The sequence below is a fragment of the Aotus nancymaae genome, unplaced genomic scaffold (assembly GCF_030222135.1).
Source record: "Aotus nancymaae isolate 86718 unplaced genomic scaffold, 86718_ANA_hifiasm-v0.15.2.pri h1tg000003l, whole genome shotgun sequence".
NCBI lineage: Eukaryota > Metazoa > Chordata > Mammalia > Primates > Aotidae > Aotus > Aotus nancymaae.
In genome coordinates this window covers 1,339,871-1,359,256 of record NW_026988414.1, presented here as the reverse complement: position 1 = coordinate 1,359,256, position 19,386 = coordinate 1,339,871, and the positions used below count along the sequence as shown (strand labels likewise).

Below are 19,386 nucleotides of genomic sequence, written 5' to 3'. Positions count from 1 at the left end.
GTCTGGGGTGGAGGATCACTAGAGCCCAGAAAGTTGAGGCCACAGTGAACTGAGATTACGCCACTGCACTCCAGCCTGGCTGACAGAGTAAGGCCCTGTCTTAAAAAACAAACAAGGCCAAGGGTAGTGGCTCATGCCTGTAATCCCAGCACTTTGGGAGGTCCAGGTGAGTGGATCACCTGAGGTCAGGAGTTCGAGACCAGCCTGGCAAAGGTGGTGAAACCCCGTCTCTACTAAAAATACACAAATTAGTCGGGCGTGGTAGTAGGTGCTTATAATCCCTGCTACTTAGGAGGCCGAGGCATGAGTATCACTTGAACCCAGAAGGCAGAGGTTGCAGTGAGCCGAGATCACGCCACTGCACTCCAGCCTGGGTGTCAGAGCAAGACTGTCTCAAAAAAGGAAAAATAAAAACCAAATCAAACAAAAAACCCAAAAGCCTTGTGAAGTAAGCAATGACCTCTATTTACAGGTGAAGAAATGAACTCAGACCAGCTTGGCCAACATGGTGAAACACCGTCTCTACAAAAATGCAGAAATTAGCCAGGCATGTGGCGTGTGCCTGTAATCCCAGCTACTTGGGAGGTTGAGGCAGGAGAATTGCTTCAACCTGGGAGGTGGAGGTTGCAGTGAGCAGAGATCGTGCCACTGCACTCCAGCCTGGGCCACGGAGCAAGACTCTGCCTCAAAATAAGTAAATAATAAAGATAAGGGTAAATAAAGGGGAACAAGGACATTGACAGTTGAAGAATGACACTTCAGATCAGAACTAGGATTGTCAGTCAGATAATTTTGTAAGAGAACAAAGCCAAACCAGATCACATCAGAATTTATCAACTCCAGTTCTAAATCTCTACAGTTTTTCATGTTTTTCATTCAGTACCTTCCAAGTAACTAATTCCTCTTGAAACCAGTATCAAAAGTAAGTGGCATGTTTCCATGCAGCAGAAATATTTCTAAAATACTTAATAGCTGAATATACAACACTCTTGCAGCTGTTCCTCAGATATCAGTAGCAACTTCTGAAAAATCAGTGGTCTCAGAGCAACAGGTTTTTGATGCTGAATGGTACAGTGGGAACCATGGATTTTGGAGCAAGGTCAGCCTGGGCTGAAATTGTGACTCACATATTGGCCAAGTGCCTTTGGGTAGGGAGTTCACATTTCTGAATCTGTTTCCCCATCTGTATTATGGGGAGTAGTATTACATGCCTCACTGGGCTATAGTGAAGATTACATGAGATAATGTAGTTTATGGAAAGTGCAAACAGTGCTGGGTGTAAAGTAGGCACTGATAAGTGGATCCCTTCTTAGAAATGGGATCTTGGGCAGGGTGCTGTGGCTCACGCCTGTAATCCCAGCACTTTGGGAGGCCGAGCTGGGTGGATCGCTTGAGGTCAGGAGTTCGAGACCAACCTGGCAAAGATGGAGAAACCCCTTCTCTACTAAAAATACAAAAATTAGACACTCGTGGTGGTGCATGTTTGTAATCCCAGCTACTCGGGAGGCTGAGGCAGGAGAATCGCTTGAACCTGGGAGGTGAAGGTTGCAGTGAGCCAAGATCCGGTTACTGAACTCCAGCCTGGGCGACAAGAACAAAACCCCATCTGAGAAAAGAAAGAAAAGGAAAGAAGAAAGAAATGGGATCCCGGTCAGGTGTACTGCTCTGCAGACGTGGAAAGCCAACAGGGACCAAGATGCTTTTTAGTCGCAGAACATGGATTATGTCAGGTGTGGCTTTGGCACGTCTACGTTATTGGTTCTGTAGACTTGCTAAACCCAACCATCTGGGCATTTTCTCGGCTAACATAGTGGATGTCTTCATCAGAACACGTGTTCACCTGTGACATGTTTATAATCTTAAAGGTTCGTTCCGAGGCAAACGTGATAGCGCCTGGCAAACTCTCCCAACAAATGCCGTTTCTGTAATGAGTAAGCCTCCTAATGCCCAAATAAATAGTTGAATTCGTTAGCAACATGTCGGATGTTTTTCCTATTTCTGTATACTTCTTCGCTTGTTCTAATATTTATGCTTTTTGGAGGGTGAAGGGGTTGAGAGGCGCCAAAAACCTTGGTTTCTAGGAGCGAGCCAAATTTTCTCCCTTAGAGACTGAAGGAAGTTATCAACTCCGGTTCTAGGAAAATCCAGTCCGTAGTTTTTGCCTCGCTTGGGCTCTTCCCGGTCTCATTACTCGCGCCGGGCAGACGCGGTCCCCCAGACGCGAGGCCGACGAGAGTCCACCGGGTCCCAGGAGGGCGGGGCGGCCGAGGCCCCGCGGTCGGGGCGGGTGCGAGGAGTCTCGGTGCGAGTAGACTCACGAGGGCGCCGTGGGACCACAACTCCCGGCATGCATCGCGGACTGCGCCAAACTCGGTTGGCTGGGAGATCCGCCCCTACTGCCCCCACCGGCCAATGGGACGGAGGAGACAGTCCTGACCCGGATTCTCGGGGGCCAATGGCAGTACAGAGAAGGCGAGTGCTTCCTTACCACTCACCTTGCGCTCAGAGAAGCCACATTTAAAAAGGTCGTGCGGGGCTGGGCTCTTGCAGGCAGTGGGAGCAGAGCCGGGAGGCGCGGGACGTCCCTTGAAAGCGGCGCCGGGGGCATCCCGGTCCCCGCAAGGCGGGCTCCGGACGTCGCCGGGGGCGGGGCCGAGGGCGGGGCCTGGCCTCGTTGTGGAGCGGCTCGTAATCCATCATGGCGGCCGCTGGGGTCGGTGTCTGTTCCTGAGCAGCGCTGGAGCCGGAGCCGGTTCCCGGGTCCTGCGGCTGAGGAGCCCCTCCGCTGTCCACGGCCCCTATCGGCGGGTGGCGGCTGGGTCCCTCGGCGGAGCTCGGGGGATGTGACTGCCTGGGGGCGGTGGTGGTGTCAGTGTCCGGGGCCGGGGGAAGGGGTGTCTCAGGCAGAGACCCCCGGGCTTGGGGCAGCTGAGGCGGCCGGGCCTCCTCTACACGGCGCCCGCCTTCCGCTGTTTGGGCCTCGAGAGTTCTTCGTGCCTTACAGCCCCGCCTCGGCTCTGGGACACTGAGGGGTGGTCTGTTTCCCCCAGCTTGGGACACCCCATTTTCCGAGGCTTGGAAGAGCGTCGCCCCGGAGTAAGCCGCCCGTGCCGCGCCCCGGCAGCCTCCCTCAGCCCCGAGCCGCCCCTTGCTCCTGATCCCGGCCCCAAGTTTGGCCACGGAGCTTCCCATTCAAATCCCTCCCCTGCTGTCAAGGGGTCTCCCCTTCCTCCAAGGTGGCTCCCGCGAGCCTCTAATGCCCTGACTTCTTCCAATGTCACCTACAGCCCCCTTAGTCTCAGCTCAGCCAGAAACTTTAATGCAAAGGAAAAGTCTGGATTGGTTCCATAGGCCTTTTAAAAAGCGGACTTAAAAGTTGCTGGCAATGCATTCCTTTTCGTCAGAGTCGAGGGCAAACTCGCTGAAATCTGGGTGACCCGTGTCCTTTTCCGGAAAGCAGAGCAGAGAAGCGAGAGCGGCCGCTAGTTCGGCAGGAAATTTGTTGGAAGATGAAGAAGCTAAGATAGGGGGTTGGTGACTTCCACAGGAAAAGTTCTGGAGCAGTAGCCAAAGACGATCAGCGTTTCCTTTATATGTGGGAATTGAAATGACTAGCATTACTGACTCTTTTCGGTATCCCCTGTGAATATTTCTGTTTAGGTTTTTCTTCTTTAAAAGAAATTGTTATCCAGCCCGTAAAAAAAAAAAAAAAAAAAAAATCAAGAAACTTTTGGGTAGCATTGCAATTACATTACTTCAAATTGATAACTGCGAAAATAATTGGAACTCCTGTTTGCAAGTGTCAACCTAAAAAACGTGCTTCCTTTTATAATGGAAGATGCCTTTCTATGATTGACTTCAATTGCTGACTTGTGAAGAAAAAGCGAATGTGAAATCCCACGTATATGCCATCATTTCCCTCTATGCTTGCTGACCGTTCTGGAAGATCTTGAACCCTCTTCTGGAAAGGGGTACCTAGTATTACTTTATGGGGCAGCAGCCTGGAAAAGTTCTTGGGGACCAAAGAAGGCCAAGTTTGCCTGCCCTGCATTTTATCAAAGGAGCAGGGAAGAAGGAGTCCTCGAGGCATGGGGGCCCACACTGCAATGTTTTTGTGGAACATGGTGAGTGCTTTTCCAAATTTCTGCTCGTGGTTTTCCTTATGCATTCATCTTAGGCTTTCAGGGAACTTTTGAACAACAGTACTTGTGACAGTTCCTTCCAGTTCTACTTAATACATTTGTTACTGTGGTTATCTCTTAAGTTTCTGGTGGAACTTTCTTTGTATAAGATAAAGTTACTTCGTGACTGTGTATGGCTTTATTCAAAATCTATTTGAGTTCCTTATGTTTTGCCTGATTCCTCTTCTAATTCACTGCTGACCTTTGACAAGCCATTTTACTGTTCCATGGAGGGCTTCAGTTTCCTGAAGTGGTTGGACTTAAGTAGTGTCTTAGGATCCATGGTTCTATGATTCTGTTCTAACCGAAGTCATGGACTCCTTACTGCTTTGTCTAAAGGGAGCTTTTATCATATTCTCAAAGCGGTTTGTGTTTCTGAGAAGGTTAAGAATCACAGATACTGGTTGACACGAATATCCTTGACCTTTTCTGTCATAAGTTGGACTTAAAAATATTCACTTTGGAGCCCTGTGGGGAAAATCAAGTGAGGAAGCAGCATTCCTTGTGAATTTTAGATACACAGCTTCTGTCTTACCTTCCATAAGGAGCAGCCCCTTCCTCGTTGATGAAGCTTTCATCCTCTGTTCTCCTGTTTAGAATGACATTTGGGCCAAGAAAGGTTATCTTTGACATTTTTATGAACGTATTTGGCATTTGAGTGCTGACAGTACATTTTATGTTGTTGACGTCCAGTAATTCTGTGTGAAGGTAAAGCTGAGGGTCAGCTTGCAGTGATGTCTGTAACCAATTAATTAGGATTACTGTTTGTACTGTTGCAGCCTGACAGTTTTCAGATTATGTCCTTTCTGTTAAAAAATCAATTGAGCCCACTTATCCTGTAAGCAAACGTATGAAGTTGTGCAAGTGGCTTATACTTTGAAATTCATTCAGAAATACCTCTTAACCATGGGTGACTGCAATCAACAGAGGTTTCTGTTGGATGAACTTGCATTTGACAGTTGAAGTTTTACTTTCTTGCAGGAAAATATTTACTTCATTTAAATAAATGTGGGTGCTTGGATTTTACTTTGCTTTGAAACATTAGTTCTATTTTAGCTTTGTTTTCAGGCCGGCAGATATGGTCATGTGTTAGGTTATGATGCCTCCCAAATTCAGGATTTAAAAAGTGAATTATTTACATTTTAACTAGATATGATCGTGCAACTTACATAGTGAAAATTGGTACAGACTTTTTGGAGAGTTTTGGCGGAACTTATCAGAATTTGAAATGTATGTGCCAATGACCTAGTAATCTCATTTCTGAGAAACTAGTATAGAAAGCAGTGTACTTCTCTACGTGACTCTCATATCCCTTCAGGGGTTCAGAGCTAAAACTATTTTCATATTAATAGTGTACCAAGATCTTGTCTCTTTTGCTGTGTTGACATTTGCACTAATGGTGCAAAAGTAAAACAGGTATCTTAGCATGAATCAGGGTTGTGATTCTACACAACCTACAAATCTCAGTTACAATACTAACTGTATTTGTAGTCATTGCATTCTTCATGACGTGCATTCACAGTTTAAAAATATATGTATATTCTCAAACCTGTAATCCCAGCACTTTGGGAGGCCGAGGCGGGTGGATCACGAGGTCAAGAGATCGAGACCATCTTGGTCAACATGGTGAAACCCCGTCTCTACTAATACAAAAAAAATTAGCTGGGCACGGTGGCGCGTGCCTGTAATCCCAGCTACTCAGGAGGCTGAGGCAGGAGAATTGCCTGAACCCAGGAGGCGGAGATTGCGGTGAGCCGAGATCGCGCCATTGCGCTCCAGCCTGAGTATCAAGAGCGAAACTCCGTCTCAAAAAAAAAAAAAAAAAAAAAAAAAAAAAATGTATATTGGCCAGACGCAGTGGCTCAGGCCTGTAATCCTAGCACTTTGGGAGGCCAAGGTGGGTGGATCACCTGAGGTCAGGAGTTCAAGACCAGCCTGGCCATCATGGTGAAACCCTATCATTAAAAAAAAAATATATATATATATATATATATATATATCTCCACTTTTCACTGAAAAATATCTTTTTTTTTTTTTTTTTTTATTTGAATCAGAGTCTCACTGTGTCACCCAGGCTGGAGTGCAGTGTCATAATCTCAGCTCACTGTAATTTTCTCTTCCTGGGTTCCAGTGATTCTCCTGCCTCAGCCTCCCAAGTAGCTGGGACAACAGGCACACACCACTGACGCCCGGCTAATTTCTGTATTTATAGAGATGGGGTTTCTTTTCTTTTTTTTTTTGAGACAGATTTTCACTCTTGTTGCCCAGGCTGGCATGCAGTGGCACAATCTCAGCTCACCGAAACCTCCGCCTCCCAGGCTCACGTGATTCTCTTGCCTCAGCCTCCCAAGTAGCTGGGACTATAGGTGCCTGCCACTATGCCCAGCTAATTTTTGTATTTTTAGTAGAGACTGGGTTTCACTATGTTGGCCAGGCTGGTCTCGAACTCTTGACCTTGTGATCTGCCTGCCTTGCCTGCCTTGGCCCCCCGAAAGTGCTGGGATTACAGGCCTGAGCCACCGCACCTGGTCAGATTTCACAGGAAAATACCTTGAGGAAGTGGCAGAAATTTATAAAATTTTGACCCTTGTGTATGTCTTTTTTTTTTTTTTTGAGATGGAGTTTTATTCTTCTTGCCCACCCTGGAGCACAGTGGTGCGATCTGGGCTCACTCTGCCTTCCAGGTTCAAGTGAGGCATTGCAATGACATTGCCTCAGCCTCCCAAGTATCTGGGATTACAGGCATGTGCCACCATGCCCAGCTAATTTTGCACTTTTAGTAGAGTCAGGATTTCTCGATGTTGGTCAGGCTGGTCTCAAACTCCTGACCTCAGATGATCCTCCCACCTCGGCCTCCCAAGGTGCTGGATTACAGGCGTGAGCCACCGTGCTGTGTATGTCTTCTTAATATTCTGTGGGTTAAAAAGGGAGGTATGCATCAAGCACTTCTACTGTGTACTAAAGTATACTGGTTATCTCTAGGAAAAGCGCTTGGGTGATTGGGTTGCAAACTGAAATTTTTTCATGGACTACCATTTTTACTTGAAACTATGACTGACAAACATATGGTTATTCAAACTAAAAGTGTATGTGGGAATCTTTCAAGGAAAACAACAGGTAGTGCTTGTTGCCAATGATGAAATTTTAGGTTTCCAGTGAAAATTAGGATTTTGGAGAAAAAATTTTTTTTTCTTCTGGACAGAGTTTCGCTCTTGTCGCCCAGGCTTGAGTGCAGTGGTGCAATATCAGCTCACTGCAACCTCCGCCTCCTGGGTTCAAGTGATTCTTCTGCCTCAGCCTCCCAGGTAGCTGAGATTACAGGCGCACACCACCACGCCCAGCTAATGGAGAATTTTTATCTACCACTGTGATAGAGATTGGTGGTAATATTTACAGAGACCATATTTTAATATCTTGTAAAGAAATATATTATTTGGAAGTTCTACATGAGTCAGTAAACCAATTTTTCTTTTTTGTTTGTTTTTGAGACAGTCTTGCTACGTCACCTAGGCTGGAGTGTAACGGTGTGATCTTGGCTTACTCTAGCCTCTGTCTCCCAGGTTCAAGCAATTTTCTCGTGCCTCAGCCTCCCAAGTAGCTAGGATTACAGGCATGCAGCATCACATATGACTAATTTGTGTATTTTTAGTGGAGATGGAGTTTTACCATGTTAGTCAGGCTGGTCTTGAACTCCTAACCTCAAATGATCTGCCCGCCTTAGCTTCCCAAAATGCTGGGATTACAGGTGTGAGCCACTGTGCCCAGCCAAACCAATATTTTCTAAATGATCAATGCATGTTATAAAATCATGCACAGGTTAAAGATCCATTCAGAGTGCAAAATGGAGCCCAGGCGCGATGGCTCACACCTGTAATCCCAACAATTTGGGAGGCTGAGGTGGGTGGATCACCTGAGGTCAGAGTTCAAAACCAGCCTGGTAAAACCCTGTTTCTACAAAAAATACAAAAATTAGCTGACCAACATGGTAAAACCCTGTTTCTATAAAAAATACAAAAATTAGCTGGGCATGGTGGCACATGTCTGTAATCCCACCTACTTGGGAGGCTGAGGCACAAGAATCACTTGAACCCAGGAGGCAGAGTTGCAGTGAGCCTAGATCCTGCCACTGCATTCCAGCCTGGATGACAGAGTGAGACTCCATCTAAAAAAAAAAAAATGCAAAATGGACAAACAGATTTTAATGTAACAGAATACAGTTCATTGAGGCCAGATGTGGTGTCTTCCGCCTGTAATCCTAGCATTGAGGGGACTGGGGTGGGAGAATTGCTTGAGGTCAGGAGTTGGAGACCAGCCTAGGCAACAGAGTGAGATCTTACCTCTCCAAAAATTTTAAAAATTAGTCAAGCTCCCACTGGAGCCACGGAGTTCATGGCTCATGCAATGAGCCATGAACACACCACTGCACTCCACTTTGGGCAATAGAAGGAGACCCTGTCTCTGGGGGAAAAAAAAGAAGACAGTTCATTGGTGGAGTTTCAGATTCTACCTGGCAGCCAGCCTTTGAGAAACTCTTGGCTGGGTACGTTGGCTTACACCTGTAATCTCAGCACTTTAGGAGGCTGAGGCAGGTGGATCACTTGAGGTCAGGAGTTTGAGACCAGCCTGGCCAACGTGGTGAAACCCTGTCTCTACTAAAAATACAAAAATTATCCAGGAGTGGTGACATGCACCTGTAGCCCCAGCTACTTGGGAGGCTGAGGCAGGGAAATCGCTTGAGCCCGGGTGGCGGAAGTTGTGACCTGAGATTGTGCCACTGCACTTCAGCCTGGGTGACAGAGCGAGACTTTGTCTCAAAAAAAAAGAAACTACCATTTACCATGTTTTGATGTAGCATCAAAGAACAATATCTACAGTTATCTAGAAAGTCTGTTTTTGGGGGAGGAAGCAGTTATTTTCCAGTAATAAAAGTATTTGTTTTTAAATGAATAATTATTTAAATTTCAGTTTTCATTTCTAATGTGGTAACTTTTGTTGAAATAACCTACACAAACTAAGGCTCTTTGGGGCCTTTGATGATTTTCAAGAGTGTGACAAGGGTCTGAGATTAAAAAGTTTGAGGCCAGGCACTATGGCTCATACCTGTAATTCCACACTTTGGGAAGCCAAGGCAGGTGGCTCACTTTAGCCCAGGAGTTCAAGATTAGCCTGGGCAACATATGGAAACCCTGTCTCTACAAAAAAAAAAAAACAGGCGTGGTGTCATGCCTATGTTCCCAGCTGCTTGAGAGGCTGAGGTGGGAGGATCACTTGAGCTTGGGTGGTCAGCGCCTCAGTGAGCCATGATCACCCCACTGCACTCCAGTCTGGGTGACAGAGCAAGACCCCATCTCAAAAAAAAGTTTGAGAACTGTTGCTATAGAAGCCTATCAAGAAGGCACATAGGGATTTTTGTTGCTGTCATATTCTAAAGTACTAACATTGAATGATGTATGTGTTGTGGTAAGTAGAAAAAAAGCAATTTAAAAATCATTCTTACTAGTATGGCCCCATTTTTGTAAAACAAAAATATCTATTTATTTGTGTATGTGCAGGAAAAAAGTATGGAAGGATTTTAGACTGAAATTGTTATCTCTAGGGACTTGAGCTTTAGATGGAATAGGAGAAAACTTTCTCTTTTTGCTTTGTGTGATGTTCCAAGTGTCTTTTTACAACAAACTTGGGTTATCTTGTAATACAAAAAATATGAAGATTTAAAAATTGAATTGATGACAGCCCAGTCTGTCACTTTTTTGAGATACCTTTTTATGAAAGAATTTGCTTAAGTTGTGTCTGAAGACAAACCAATTTTTTGGACCCTGGCTGTTCTTTTTCTAAGGGAATACCATGTTATTTTGTGTTATAGATAATTTGTGATCTTCCATAGGCTGATCTTTCTAGAGTTGGTTAGTATCCATGTACATTAGATTGAAAAACTTGAATTCAGAAATGTCCAACAGTGTCTGATTCCAACAGTGTTGGATCAGACATGGATCTGGAAGCCAAGAATAGTGTTGATTGTTGGTGGTGGTGAATCTGAAAGAGTGGGCAGATGGCAACTTTTTGCCAGAATCATTCAGGGTCAAAGGGCTAGTCATATCTACAAGGAAAAAAAGGAAACCATGTTATTAAATAGTTCATGTACCGTATGTTCCTTTCAAATTTCAGAGGCTTGACAAAGAAAATTCACTTTTGGGAGAGTTGGTAAAACAATTGAAAGCATTTAGTAGTTAAGTTTTTCCTTAGTGTTTCCTTCTTTCTTTAACAAACGTTTATTTTATTGAGCACAGACTATTCCAGGTAGTGTTCTAGTCACTGATGATACATTTGTGAACAAACAAAAATCCCTGCCCTCGAGAATTGCTTGAACCCAGGAGGCAGAGATTGCAGTGAGCCGAGTTCGTGCCACTGCACTGCGGCCTGGGCAACAGTGAGAGACTCTGTCTCAAAAAAAAAAAAAAAAAAAAAAAAATCCCTGCTCTCCTAGAACTTACATTCTAGTGGGAAGAGACACACCATAAATAAGCTAAGTAAATAAAATATGAATCTGTTAGTGGTAGGTGCTGAGGAGAAGAATAACGTAGAGAAAGGGCACAGGGAATGGGGTAGGAGGTGTAATTTAGGGCAGCTAGAGAGGCCTGACTGAGAGGTGGCGTTTGATTAAAGACCTGAAGGAGGGGCTAGGCGTGGTGGCTCACGCCTCCCTTTTGGGAGGCCGAGGTGGGTGGATCACGAGGTCAGGAGATGGAGACCATCCTGGCCATGGTAAAACCCTGTCTCTACTAAAATACAAAAAAAAAATTAGCCAGGTGTGGTGGCAAGTGCCTGTAGTCCCAGCTACTCAGGAGGCTGAGGCAGGGGAATCGCTTGAACCCAGGAGACGGAGGTTGCAGTGAGTTGAGATCACGCCACTGTACTCCAGCCTGGCAACAAAGCAAGACTCTGTCTCAAAAAAAAAAAAAAAAAAAAAAAAAAAAAGCGGCCGGGCACAGTGACTCACGCCTGTAATCCCAGCACTTTGGGAGGCTGAGGCAGGTGGATCATCTGAGGTCGAGAGTTTGAAACCAGCCTGACCAACATGAAGGAACCCTGTCTCTACTAAAAATACAAATAAATAAATAAATAAGCCGGACATGGTGGCACATTCCTATAATTCCAGCTACTCAGGAGGCTGAGGCAGGAGAATTGCCTGAACCCAGGAGGCAGAGGTTGTGGTGAGCCAAGATTGCGCCATTGCACTCCAGCCTGAGCAACAAGAGCGAAACTCTGTCTCAAAAAAAAAAAAAAAGAAAGAAAGAAAAGAAATATGTGAAAGCATTTCAGGCCAAGGGAACCAGGATGCAGAGACCTGAGGCAGAGCTTGCTAGTTTCAAGGAGCAGCCTAGAGGCCACTGCACTAGAGCAGAGAGCAAAAGGAGATGCAGGAGGTAAAATGGAGGATGGGAAGAGAATGGCTGAAGGAGAGGGTGGCTTCATTGGCCATTTCAAGGATTTTGACTTTGATTCATATGGTGTAGGAAGGCCTTGGAGAATTTTCCAAGGGACTCTACGATCTGATTTATGTTTTTTTTTTTTTTTTTTTTTTGAGATGAAGTTTCGCTTGTTACCCAGGCTGGAGTGCAATGGCGCGATCTCGGCTCACCGCAACCTCCGCCTCCTGGGTTCAGGCAATTCTCCTGCCTCAGCCTCCTGAGTAGCTGGGATTACAGGCACGCGCCACCGTGCCCAGCTAATTTTTTGTATTTTTAGTAGAGACGGGGTTTTACGATGTTGACCAGGATGGTCTTGATCTCTTGACCTTGTGATCCACTCACCTCGGCCTCCCAAAGTGCTGGGATTACAGGCGTGAGCCACCGTGCCTGGCTGATTTATGTTTTAATAGTGAATAGAATCTCTCCGGCTGCTACGATCTGAAGACAAGGGAGCAGGGTTTCCACGTGGGGGTTGTTGCACGGAGCCAGATGAGAATGATGATGTTTGGACAAAGGTGGTGGCACTGGGTGGAGGGTCAGAGCCAACAAGATTTGCTCTCGGATTAGATATGGGATATGGGGGTATGAGAGGGGCCAAATGTGACTCTCAGGTTTTTGAACTGAGTAACTGGAAGAATGGAGTTGCTTTTTATTGAAATGTAGAATATAGGAACTGGTGGTGGAGGGTATACAGGGGAATGAGGATCTGGAGCTCCTTTTGGGGTGTGCTATATTTGAGATGCTTGTTAGGCATCCAGCTGGATGTGTCAAATGAGCAATTGGGACACCGAGCTTGAATTCAGGGAAGCACTCCAGGCTGGGGAGTCAAGCTGCCAGATACATGGAATATGCGAACAGACGAGGTTGTCAAGGGAGAAGTCTCTATATATGTGTCTTTCACATGTGTAAGGTAACATTCCTTCATGAAATTAAGACTTTACATTTTTATTTATTTTATTTTTAAATTATTTATTTATTTTGAGATGGAGTCTGGCTCTGTCACCCAGGCTGGATTACAGTGGTGCGATCTCAGCTCGCTGCAACCTTCGCCTCCCAGGTTCAAGCAATTCTCGTGTGTCAGCCTCCCAAGTAGCTGGGATTACAGGTGCACACCACCACACCTGGTTACTTTTTGTATTTTTAGCAGAGACAGGGTTTTGCCATGTTGGCCAGGCTGTTTTCAAACTCCTGACATTAGGTGATCCACCTGCCTCGGCCTCCCAAAGTGCTGGGATTACAGGCATGAGCCTCCGCACCTGGCCAGACTTTACATTTTTATGTAGTTGGAATTTTTTGTAGGGAGAAGGTGACATTCACATTTTGCATGGGAATTATTTTAACTCTTCTTTCATTTTTTTTTTTTTTTCTTTTTGAGATAGTCTCACTGTGTGGCCAGGGCTGGCGTGCAGTGGCACAATCTTGGCTCACTGCAACCTATGCCTCCCAGGATCAAGCGATTCTCTTGCCTCAGCGTCTTGAGTAACTAGGACTACAGGTGTGTGCCACTGCACCTGGCTGTTTTTTGTATTTTTAGTAGAGATAGGGTTTCACCATTTGGCCAGGCTGGTCTTGAACTCCTGATCGCAGGTGATCTGCCTGCCTTGGCCTCCCAAAGTGCTGCGATTACAGCCATGAGCCACCGTGCCCAGCCTTCTTTAAGTTTTAAATCCTGTTTCTCTAGATTTTTTTTTTCCTACTAAGTCAAAAAGTTGCAGATAAAAAAATTGCACACATTTTTTCTTAATTTTCTTAGTAATGAATTTATTTATTTATTATTTTATTATTTTTTTTTTTTTTGAGACGGAGTTTCGCTCTTGATACCCAGGCTGGAGCGCAATGGCGCGATCTCGGCTCACCGCAATCTCCGCCTCCTGTGTTCAGGCAATTCTCCTGCCTCAGCCTCCTGAGTAGCTGGGATTACAGGCACGCGCCACCGTGCCCAGCTAATTTTTTTTTTTTGTATTAGTAGAGACGGGGTTTCACCATGGTGACCAGGATGGTCTCGATCTCTTGACCTCGTGATCCACCCGCCTCGGCCTCCCAAAGTGCTGGGATTACATTATTTTATTTTTGTTTGTTTGCTTGTTAAGATGGGGTCTTGCTCTGTTGCCCAGGCTGGAGTGTAGTGGCATGATCCCAGCTCACTGCAACCACCATGCCCAGTTAATTAAAAAATATTTTTCTTTCTTCCTTTTTTTTTGTTCGAGACAAAGTCTCTCACTGTCACCCAGCCTGGAGTGCACTGTGATGATCCCGGCTTACTGCAGCCTCAACCCCGTCAACTCAGGCAGTCCCCCTGCCTTAGCCTTTCAAAGTGCTGGGACTACTGTAGCAGGAGCAGCCGCGGGAAATGGATCTCTTGAACACCAAATGCAGGAGGAAGAGGCGTTTATTGTTATTACGGCCGGGAGCCTAGGTGATAATTTGTCCAAAACCCAGCTCGTCTAACAAAGGGAGGTTCAGCCTTTATATAGGCTTATACTTTAGATATTACAGATGAAAGAATCTTAGGTTCATAGTTTTAGGACTCACATGTGAAAAGGTTTTGGTTTACAGTTTCAGGAATCACGTATGAAAGGGTTCCGGTTTACAGTTTTAGGACTCACATGTGAAAAGGTTTCTGTTTGATCTTGTTTTAAGTATTTAAAAATAGTGCCTTCTGGAGAGTTCCCCCAAGGCCTAGCCTGTCACCTATAGGAAGGTAAAACCAGAGGCACCAGTCGGTCAATCTTTTCTTCTGTTGAAATGCAGCATGATAGTCAAAGGGGAAGTTGATCTGAGAAGCCTGGGTCTCCCTCTTCACTATAAGGTATGAGCCACTGTACCTGGCCTTGTAATGCTTTTCTAGCTAATGTTTAAAAAAATTGAAGCTTTGAGGGTTTGTTATTTTTTTCCTTCCTCTTTTTTTTCTGGAGACAGTCTTGCTCTGTCGCCCAGGCTGGAGTGCAGTTGCGTGATCTTTGCTCACTGCAACCTCCGCCTCCTGGGTTCAAGTGATTCTCCTGCCTTAGCCTCCCTAGTAGTTGGGATTACAGGCACATGTCACCTTTTTAGTAGAGATCGGGTTTTACCATGTGCAGCTAATTTATAGAAATTAGCTACGCATGGTGGCTCACACCTATAATCTCAATCTCCTGGCTTCAAGCGATCCTCCCGCCTTGGCCTCCCAGAGTGTTGGGATTACAGGCATGAGCCACTGCACCAAGCCTACTTTGGGTTTAATTTGTTCTTTTTTTTCTAGCTTCTTAAAGTAGAAATTGAGATAATTCCAAATCTTTCTCGTCCAATATAAGCATTTAAAGCTGTGTATTTCCTTCTAAACACTGTGTTAGCTCCATCACATAAGTTTTCATGTGTTATTATCAAAGTGTTTGATTTCCAAATATTTGGAAATTCTAAATATTTTGGTTTCTAATTTAATTTTTTTGTGGTCAGAGAACATCCTCTGTAAAATTTCAGTATTTTGACATTTACTGAGACTAATTTTAGGGCCCAGCATATAACCTGTCTTTGTGAATGTTCCATTTGTACTTGAAAAGAGTATGTGTTGTCAGGTGTAGTTTTCTATAAATCAAGTTGTTTCATACTTTTATTTAAAATCTTCTATATTCTTTTTATTTTCTACTTATTTCATCTATAGCTTTGCTGAGGTTTTTGGGGAGGCAATGTCTCTTCTTACTGAGAGAGTGATGCTGAAGATCAGCTATAGTAATAGATTTGATTATTTTTTCCTTTAATTCTATCACTTTGTTTAGTCTTAAAAGCATTTATTAGAAAACAGGAAAGACTGAAAAACAATAAGAGAACTAGGCATGTAACTTAAGAAGCCAGAAAACCAAAGCAATCCCTCAGTACACAGGAGAGAATAATAAAAATAAAAACAAATTAATAATAGAAATGATCAATAAAACCAAAAGCTAACTTTGAAAAATATTATTGATCTAGGCACACTTCGGGTAAGACTATTGAAGAAAAAGAAAAGGCACAATATTTAGAAAAAGAACAATATTTAAATGAAAATATAACTATAAATATTCTCTCTGTTTTTGTCTCTTTTATTTGTTTGTTTGTTTTTTGGAGACAGGATCTCACTCTGTCACCCAGGCTGAACTGGAATGCAGTGGCAATCATAGCTCACTGCAACCTCCATCTCCCAGGCTCAAGCTGTTCTCCTACCTCAGCCTCCTAAGTAGCTGGGACTATAGGCATGTGCCACCATGTCCGGCTGATTTTTTGTTTTTTTGGTAGAGATGGAGTTTCACCATGTTACTCAGGCTGGTCTTGAACTCCTGAGCTCTAGCAATCTGCCCTCCTAGGCCCCCGGAAGTGCTGGGATTACAGGTTTGTGGCACTGTGCCTGGCTGGTTCTTTTTTTATAGTTTGCATTGTTCTGCTGAGATTCAAACCATTTTTTCATTTGTTAGGTCTATCTTTTCCTCTAAATCCTGGAAGGTATTTGTAAAAAGATCGTGCCTGCTAATTTAAATGTCTGGGTCATCTTGGGGTCTGTTTTTATTGATTGCTTTTTCTGTACATTACGAGTCAGATTTTCCTGCATTTTTAAAATTCCCTCCTCCCCTTTCCTGCATTTTTGCATGTTAAATAATTTTGATTGTATGCCAGACATGTGGGTGTTATATTATAGGGATTCTGGATCTTGTTGTTTTTCTTTAAAGAAGTTTTCATTTTGTTTTGACAAGTAGTTAGGTTACTGTAGTTACTTAAATTACTGTGAGTTACTGGTTGTTAAGTTAGTTTGACCCTGCCATGTTTGCTTTTATGCTTTGTTAGTATGGATTTATCCTTGGTCCAGACACCTGGCCCTTACAATAGAGGGTACTCTTTAGATTTAATTCTTGACGTGTTTGGGGTCTAAACAAAATGACAGAGGTGCTTAGCAAAGTCTCTCCACCCTGGATGAACTAGCACTTGAATGTCTTCCAGCACTGTGAAACCTCTGTGTCTGTGCAGTTCTCAGCCTCATGGCCTCTGCTGTCTGCTAAACTTTACAGAGTCTGGAAGCCATGGACCCATTGGATGCCTCCCACCGTCTTCTATCTACCTCTGTGTTCTATTACCCCTGCCCTGCCCTCATCTTCTCTCAGATTTCTTGCCCTACAAATTCTACCTGCCTTAGCATCCTCAAATCCAAACCTTTGCTTCCTCAGTTCATGGAGATGGCTGCTGTCAGTTTAGGTTCCATCTCCCTGCACTGTGGTTGGGAAGGTGCCCCAGGCAGGAAGTTGGAGGCAACATGCAACTTACCTTATGTTTTTCTCTTCCTTCAAGGGTCACAGCCCTGCCTTGCCTGTTGTCTAATGCCTGAAAACAGTTGTCTCCGTATTTTATTCAGCCTTGCAGTTGCTTAGGACAAAGCGATGTCTAATACCACTTTTACTGCATTATGGACAGAAGCAGAAGTTCAGTTCTGCATATTCTGTTTTGTTTGTTTGTTTGTTTTTTTAGATGAAGTCTCACTCTATCGCCCAGGCTGGAGTACAGTGGCACAGTCTTGGCTCATTCCAACTTCTGCCTTCTGGATTCAAGCGATTCTGCCTCAGCCTCCCGAGTAGCTGGGATTACAGATATGCGCCACCACACCTGGCTAAGTTTTGCATTTTTAGTAGAGATGGGGTTTCACCATGTTGGTCAGGCTGGTCTTGAACTCCTGACCTCAAGTGATCCGCCTGCCTTAGCTCCCAAAGTGCTGGGACAATTCTGCATATTCTGACCTGTGCAATATATATTTTTTTGTAGTTTGGCTTCTTTCACTCAACATGTGGAGCATTCACTCATGTTGCTGCAAATATCAGTAGTTCATTTCGTTATTGTTTAGATTTCTGTTGTATAAATATTAAGGAATTTATTTGCCCATGCTATTATCAATAGATTATTTTTAGTTTTAGCTATTTATAATAATGCTGCTATGAACATTCTTACATATGTCTATATACCTAGAAGTGGAATTGCTGAGTCACATGTTATAGGCATATTCAGCTTTATATAGATATTGCCAAGCAGCTTTCCAAAGTCATGTATCACTTTAGCTCCTATCAATTGTATAGGAGAGTTCCAGTTGGTTTACATGCTTGCCAAAACCTTGATATTGTAAGTCTTTTGTTTTATTTTAATTTTTATTTTATTTTATTCTATTTTATTTTATTGAGAAAGGGTCTCACTGTCTCCCAGGCTGGAGTGTGGTGTCACAAACATGGCTCATTGCCTCCTAGAAAGAGTGATTCTCCTTCTTCAGCCTCCTGAGTAGCATGGACCACAGATGTACACCATAATGCTCAGCTAATTTTTTAGATTTTTGTGAAGATGGGGTCTGGCCATGTTGTCCAGGGTGGGCTCAAAATCCTGACCTCAATTGATCCTCCTGCCTCTGCCTCCCAAAGTGCTGGGATTACAAGTGCGAGCCACTGTGCCTGGCCTTGTCAGACTTGATTTTTTTTTAGATGGAGTCTTGCTCTATCATCCAGGCTGGAGTGCAGTGGCGCGATCTCGGCTCACCACAACCTCCACATCCCGAGTTTAAGCGATTCTTCTGCCTCAGCCTCCTGAGTAGCTGGGACTACAGGCATGCACCACCATGCCAGACTAATTTTTTTGTATTTTTAGTAGATGGGGTTTTACCATGTTGGCCAGGCTGTTCTTGAACTGCTGACCTCAAATGATCCGCCCACCTTGGCCTCCCAAAGTGCTGGAATTACAGGTGTGAGCCACTGCACCCAACCTGGCCAGACTTTTAAATGTTAGCCTTGCAGGTGGCTGTGCAGTAGTATCTCCCAGCTTTAATTTGCTCTTCTTTGATGACTCATGAGGTTAAGCACCTTTTCATATGTTTACTGACCATTTGGAATATAGGTATACCTGTGTATTTCTTGCCAGTTCACTTCTTTTGTCCATTTTTCTTTTCTTTTTTTTTTCTTTGAGACAGAGTCTCACTTTGTTACCAGGCTGGAGTACAGTGGAGTAGTCTCAGCTCACTGCAACCTCCACCTCCTGGGTTCAAGCGATTCTCCTGCCTCAGCCTTTCGAGTAGCTAGGGCTACAGGCATGCGCCACTATGCCCAGCTGATTTTTGTATTTTTAATAGAGACAGGGTTTCACCATGTTGGCCAGGATCGTCTCTCATCTCTTGACCTTGTGATCCACCAGCCTCAGCCTCCCAAAGTGCTGGGATCACAGGTGTGCGCCACCACGCCCAGCCCCATTTTTCTATTTATGTTTACTCTTTATTGATTTTTAGGAGTTATTTATGTATTCTCTCTCTCTCTCTTTTTTTTTTTCTTTGTTTGAAGCAGAGTCTCATTCTGTCGCCCAGGCTGGAGTGCAGTGGCACAGTCTCGGCTCACTCCAGCCTTGACCTCCTGAACTCAAGAGATCCTCCAGCTTCATCCTCCTGAGTAGCTAGGACTATAGGTGTGCACCACCACTTCTGGTTAATTTTGTTATTTTTTGTAGAGTTGGGGTTTTACCATGTCGCCCAGGTTGGTCTCGAACTTCTGAGCTCAAGCCATCCACCCACCTTGGCCTCCCAAAATGCTGGGATTACAGGCATGAGCCACTGTGCCTAGCCTGTGTACTCTCAATACAGGTCATTTGTTGAGTATATTTATTATGACTATCTTCTTAAACTTTCTGGTTCACTTTTTCACTCTATTTATATAGTCATTGTGCTTTTTTATTCTCTTTCTTTTTTTTTTTTTTGAGACAGAGTCTCCCTTTGTCAC

The 19,386-nt window shown here is 44.4% G+C and overlaps 2 protein-coding genes across 2 annotated transcripts in view; both read left to right on the top strand.

Annotated features, from left to right (window-relative positions):
• Window positions 1-3,255: 3,255 nt before the first annotated feature.
• ABL1 (ABL proto-oncogene 1, non-receptor tyrosine kinase) overlaps window positions 3,256-19,386 on the top strand; it is a 160,131-nt gene continuing 144,000 nt past the window's right edge. The window contains exon 1 of the mRNA XM_012457968.2: window positions 3,256-4,124. Within this exon, the coding sequence (XP_012313391.2) occupies window positions 3,989-4,124 (136 nt within the window). The 5' untranslated portion in view covers window positions 3,256-3,988. The remainder of the gene's footprint in view (window positions 4,125-19,386) is intronic.
• On the top strand, window positions 3,275-3,373 carry LOC135275377 (uncharacterized). The gene has a single exon (XM_064376992.1). The coding sequence runs from the start codon at window positions 3,275-3,277 to the stop codon at window positions 3,371-3,373; it is 99 nt and encodes a 32-aa protein (XP_064233062.1).